The sequence below is a fragment of the Dendropsophus ebraccatus genome, chromosome 14 (genome assembly GCF_027789765.1).
Source record: "Dendropsophus ebraccatus isolate aDenEbr1 chromosome 14, aDenEbr1.pat, whole genome shotgun sequence".
Lineage (NCBI taxonomy): Eukaryota > Metazoa > Chordata > Amphibia > Anura > Hylidae > Dendropsophus > Dendropsophus ebraccatus.
The window spans coordinates 69,438,751-69,444,750 of NC_091467.1; the positions used below are offsets into that span (position 1 = coordinate 69,438,751).

Sequence of the window (6,000 nt, forward strand, 5' to 3'; positions counted from 1 at the left end):
GAACCAGTTAGCCCAATTGGGCTAATATGGTTCCCAGGAGAGCTGTATAAAGCTCCTGAAGAAGTCATCTGAGGAAGAGGTTGTTGTTTTTTTACATACCTCAAAACGAGTTATTAAAAAGGACTAATAAATTTGCCTTCCATGTCAGTCTGCACAAAGGTACTTTTTTTCTGGTATTTGGAGATTATTTCCGCACCCCATTTGGTGGATGGTCTTTACCTGATTGCTGCTAATTCGATCCATTGTAACATTGGCTAAGGCCCCTATTTCATGGGGTGGCTATGAGGAGCTGTCAGTGCTCGTTTGCTCCTCGTTCCCCGCTCGCTGCCGCCGCTATTGCATGCGTCAGCAGCGAGCGAGTGAGTCCAGGGGGGGGGGGGCACGGGGGGGGGCAGGGGGGGCTGCCCGGGTGATTGCTAGATCATCCGGGCAGCCCATAGCATACAGCAGCGGTCTGCTGCCACCGCTCCTATTCTGCGGAGCGATGGCAGCAGATCGTTGCTGTATGAGTAGTTTGTTTTTCAACATGTTGAAAGACAAACAACTGCAACGATTAGCAAACATGAATGATATCGGCTGATTGTTGCCTCCTATTCCACGGGACGATTACCGGCCGTAACAGCCAATATCATCCGAATACGGACGATAATCATTCCGTGGAATAGGGCCTTAAAATTAGTGGTTGTCACTCAACACAACCTACTCAGGTGAACTGAACCAGAGTTGCTATTCCTGACTCCCTACACATCATTGTTTCGTGTCACCCAATAAGGTGCTCTGCCTTCTTTTTCTTTTTATCTTCTTTACCAGTGTCACTTTTAGGACCCACATCGCTAAAAAAAAGTGCTAGTAGTGCCTCATATGGAATGTCATACTGCCCACAATGATACCCTTAGATTAGCCCCACAACTGGTTCCAGAGAAAGTATCATTTTATTCGGTATGCACATTACTTGCTATTACTAGCGCTTTATTAGGGTCCTGATAAATTCTCTTCCCACACCTCCATCTTCAGGTGGTTGACTATGTCTCACCGCCAAGACATGGAGGGAACCGCATAAAACAAGGGAGGTGTAAGGAGACACATTGGATCCATTCACCTTGGATTTTGACCTCAAGTATTTTATTTAGTGGTTATTGGCCATACTGTCAGGACAGGGGAGGTAAGGACAAGACACGACAGTAAGCCCTAATGCTCAGCCCACCCACTGTCCCTACCTACTTGTCTCAAACGGCCCTAGGTAGCCGCGGACAACCACGAAGGCGGGCTCTGCTCTAGAAGAGGTATTACACAGAACAAGACAGACGAACAAACACAAAGGAAAGCCGACAAGCCAAAGTCCAAAAGCAAATGGCAACGCAGTTCAGAATCAGCAAACAATCAGATAGTCAGAGGTCAGGCGGGAGGTCAGATAACAGGTAAATCAAGCAGAGGGATTAGGAACGGGGATCGCAGGAATAGACAGGGGGAGCTGGGATCAGTGTGTGAACCTTAATAGCCAGCACTGAGAGACTGGCTCAGCTTTCTTTTATGAGGATCAAGAGCCCGGTCCGGATCCCGATTGGACCGGCACTCTGATCCTTCAGGTTCCGGACAGGCAAAGGAAAACGTCAGTCAAAAGACTTGCCCAGCTGCAGCAATCAAGTCCAGCAGAGCTCAGTGTAACTCCTGCATTGCCGGAAGCTGAGAAGCAATCGGGTGTGTCACACAAAAGCCAACACCAGGCCCAGTTAACACAAGGCTACTGCACATTCCTGACACATACATACTGGTCCTTATTTCACGTCTTCTGCCTTATGTTACATGTTCCTCCCTAGAGATAAGTGTTACACATGAGACTGTATTACACGGCACAATTTTTCGGGGGAAGTGAACGGCGACCTGTCAGTGCTCAGTTCCCCCTCGTTCCCCACTCGGTGCCTGTGCTATTACATGCACAGACAGCGAGCAGGGAGGAGCAGGATGGCTGGCCAATGGTCGTTCAAGTGGCCCAGTGAAGCAAGTGAACGTTTATTACAACATAATCGTGATCTTTCATCGTGTTGAAAGACCATGATCAGCCGACATGCACTTATAACACGCTTTATTACACTAAACAACTATCGGCCTGGGTGGTCGGTAATCGCCCAAGTAAGGACGATAATGGTTTAGTGCAATAGTAACTTTAGTGTCACCAGAGATATATGTTATATCCTTACGGACTATCTGTAGGGAATTAACTTTACCATAGGGCCCAGGCCGTTCACCAAGACTGGGCCCTCTAACCCCACTGTAACTATGGCAGCACTTGCATGGTTTTCATAGTACAGGATAGATAATGTCATGATGCCCTGATGTGTGCAAAATTGTGGTAAAAAAAGATGGGATTTTTTGCAAATCATGGCAGAAGTAAAGTCAGAAGACAATGCACCACTGAAAGTATAACTATTTTTGTGTGGCTATGGGCCCTCCAGGAGCTCTGGGCCCGGGCTACCGCCCGAAACGGACCTATTATAATCCGCTACTGACTATCTGTATTCTGATCTTTTTACCCTTCATGATGTCCTTTGGGACAGTATAGTCCCTTTTAATTTATATTGTAATGGTTTCTCTACCTCTGTTCTCCTGACCCTAATTTTCTCATGTCTCATGATGACATACCTCCCCCCCAAAAAAAGACATTTTTGTTAGCCCCCCCCCCCCCCCCCCCCATCCAAGTAGCTGCTTCTCTGCACAGCTCTCTTTTCCCGTCCTGCTACTTTTCAACTCTTTTACAACCTGCCTCCTCTGCTCCTTTCACCATCTCTCCACATGTCGGCTGCTTGACTACTTTTGTCTTCTACGCCAACATAGCTCCACAACGTCCAGACTGGTTTACATTGTGGCACCAACCAGCATGGTGGTACATGCAGCAGACCTCCCAGGACAGCATCTAAAATCTGGAACTGTCCCACTACACATGGAAAGGTTAAGGAGCTAGTCAATGGAGAGAACTGCAGACCAGGGCTGATTGGTTATTGGTTACTCCACACAGCATTATTGCCTCTGATTGGATATTGGTTACTCCACACACTCCTGTGGTGTCCCACTAGGGGTGTTACTATTATTCACACCCTTCGCAAAAGTCTTTTCTTTTTGTGGTCTTATTACAAGCAAGAGTAGTATTAAGAGTTGACCCTAGATGTCGCTATATTATGCATTTATGTATGGAAGCTGCACAGCTGAAGGATCGCAAAGGGTTATTGTGTTTGTGTGTACCAGAATATGTGAACCAGTAGGATTTCTGTTTTGTTCTATCCTATCACCTCTTCTCTCTCTTCTTCTATTGCACTCTGTTCACCCAATCACAGCGCACCCTACATGCTGTAGAGGAAGTTAGTCCCTTGGGTGGGGGAGGAGCAAGCACTTTTTGTTCAGGACAGTGTGGAGAAAGGATGCAAACTAGATAGCTCTCCACAGCAGCCTTGTCCAAGCCCTGGCCCTCTGCCATGTCCCCGAAGGTCAGTCTTAGCCAGTACCCCGCATGGGTAGGACGCAGGACAGCACACGGTCAGCAACTTTCCCCCAAGTGCCCACACAAAGCACTATGCAGTGTTAAAACCTCTTAGGAGAGGACCAGCCAAAAGACAACCTTAACCCACGCCGTGGACTAGGAGAAGTAACAGTGCAGGACAGTATCCACTAGAGAGCCACAGAGCCAGGAACTGATCCGGGAGGAGCAAAGTTGCAGTAAGCCTATGAATTCCATCTCGCAGTATGGGTGTCAGCAGGGAACCCTCAGCATTCCGCTCAGCCCAGGAAACAAGGTCTGGGACCTGTGTCACCCATTAGTACAGTTCGGCCAACGCTAGTGGGCATAAGGTGGTGTGAAGACTAAAGTCAAGATCAATACACAGACACAGTCGTTCTTCTTTTTCTCCTTCTTCTACTACAAGTATTCTTCTATTATATCCTCCACCATCCCGGCAGAGCACATTTCTACATGGGTTGAGACTCTCACAGCATCCTCCTCTCTGCTACTCTACCTCAGTACAACTCTATCAACACGACTGTCTCCTACACAGCACTTATCTCACAGATATGGTTGTCTTATGTGCAAGTCTGTATTGGAACTTTTGTCAAGTGTATATCGAAGCCCTTCTGTGTTACCTGCTGCACCTTTTCAAGTAGTAAACCAACTTAACGTTATCCCGGGAGGGTCATTACACAGCTCTAGCCACCTGTGACTACATCATCCGTGACATTATCCCAAGGGACCCGGTAGCAACCTGGCAGGACACCGACCACAGGGGGAAAGGGTACAAACGGCCTTACACCTTAAAAGCAGGCGGGCCATCACACTTGTGTGCCCACCAGGGACTGGCGTCACGTGACAACGCAATAAGGTCCGGCTGTATCTCAGCCATCCACCACCAGAGTGGTGTCACACTACAACACCTAGCAAGTGACAGACCGTCCCTCCGATATAACACCTCCGGGGGCACACCACACTTCCTGTTGCCTCTGATTGGTTATTGGTTACTCTGCACACTCCTTGTTCCCTCTGATTGGTTATTAGTTACTCTACACACTTACTGTTGCCTCTGATTGGTTATTAGTTATTCTGCACACTCCCTATTGCCTCTGATTGGTTATTAGTTATTCCGCACACTCCCTATTGCCTAGCAGTAACAGTGTTACTAAAATATGTTATATCTCTTTACAGGAAACAATCTGATGATGACGGACATGAATATATGATCAGAACAGGGTCCAATCTTTCTCCTTCAACCTACTAATCCTACAATCATTGATCTGTTACACTGCACCTGTATGTTAATGTATTTCTACAATGTATTACATTATTAAAAGAACCATGATGTCATAAAGGTGGTGGGATGCTGGAGAGGCATAACTATAGGGGGTGCCGAGGGTGCAGGTGCTTCAGGGTCCAGGAGTCTTAAGGGCCCCATATTGTCTCTCCATATGAGGAGGCCAGTGCCATAAATGAAGCATTATTATGGCTGCCGGACGGATTCCGCACAGGGGTCCACCAGCTTCTAGTTCCGCCTCTGATGAAATGTTATTGCTTTGTGCTTTTGTGCTTCACAATAAAACATTGAAAACTTTATGTGACGTTGTCCTGCATCCATATTGTAAATGTGAACTCACTGGTTATACAATACGGACATTATTAGACCAACTAAGTGCCAGGAATAATATAATTAATACATGTTGCGACTACTATTACTTAATGTTATTAACTCCTTCCTGACATGTGATGTATATAAAATATCAGGTTGGGGTACAGGAAGCGAGGCCAAGAGCGGGGACCACCCTATATCCAGTGAAATATTTACAGCCAAATCTCCTCTTCCATTAAGGAGCCCAATCTCACAGAATATACAGAGGCCAGTCACCTACACTACTCCTATCAGTACGGACCATTTAGGTCTGAAACGCATCAATTAATAGGTGTTTTTCTATCATTCTTGATGTATATGTGCATCTGAAGAAAAGGATGTATGTTTTTGTTTACCTGATAGTTGTACAATAGTATTTCATTGTACAGTACAAGTGCCACCTTCTCTTTCCTCAATAAAAATTAATATAAATTTATCAATCCCCCTCTCCTTTCCCAATTTCTTTTAATTAAACTATTCTAAATACAAAACAAATTACATATTTGGTATCATCATGTGTGGAAATGTCCAGATTAATAAAATATATTATGTCTATGTGGTGACATGACAGCAATGGGGAAGGGGTATGTTCAGCATGGACCAATCAGATATTGAGAATCACAGAGCTGTGCAGGAGGTCATTGACAGAAACTTCTCTATACAGCAGTGTGTATAGCTGAGTGTGAGTGCAGGCACAGTATAGCAGCAGTTTGTATAGCTGAGTGTAAGTGCAGGCACAGTATAGCAGCAGTTTGTATAGCTGAGTGTAAGTGCAGGCACATTATAGCAGCAGTGTGTATAGCTGAGTGTAAGTGCAGGCACATTATAGCCACAGTGTGTATAGCTGAGTGTAAGTGCA

The 6,000-nt window shown here is 46.0% G+C and overlaps 1 protein-coding gene across 7 annotated transcripts in view; it reads left to right on the top strand.

Moving 5' to 3' along the window:
- LOC138772340 (uncharacterized) overlaps positions 1 to 5,089 on the top strand; it is a 71,447-nt gene extending 66,358 nt beyond the window's left edge. For all 7 annotated transcript variants that reach the window (XM_069952671.1, XM_069952667.1, XM_069952670.1 and 4 more), the window contains one exon: positions 4,685 to 5,089. Coding sequence is in view for 6 of the 7 variants with exons in the window: in XM_069952667.1 (XP_069808768.1) it covers positions 4,685 to 4,757 (73 nt within the window). In the remaining variant the exon portion in view is untranslated. The remainder of the gene's footprint in view (positions 1 to 4,684) is intronic.
- Positions 5,090 to 6,000: the final 911 nt, after the last annotated feature.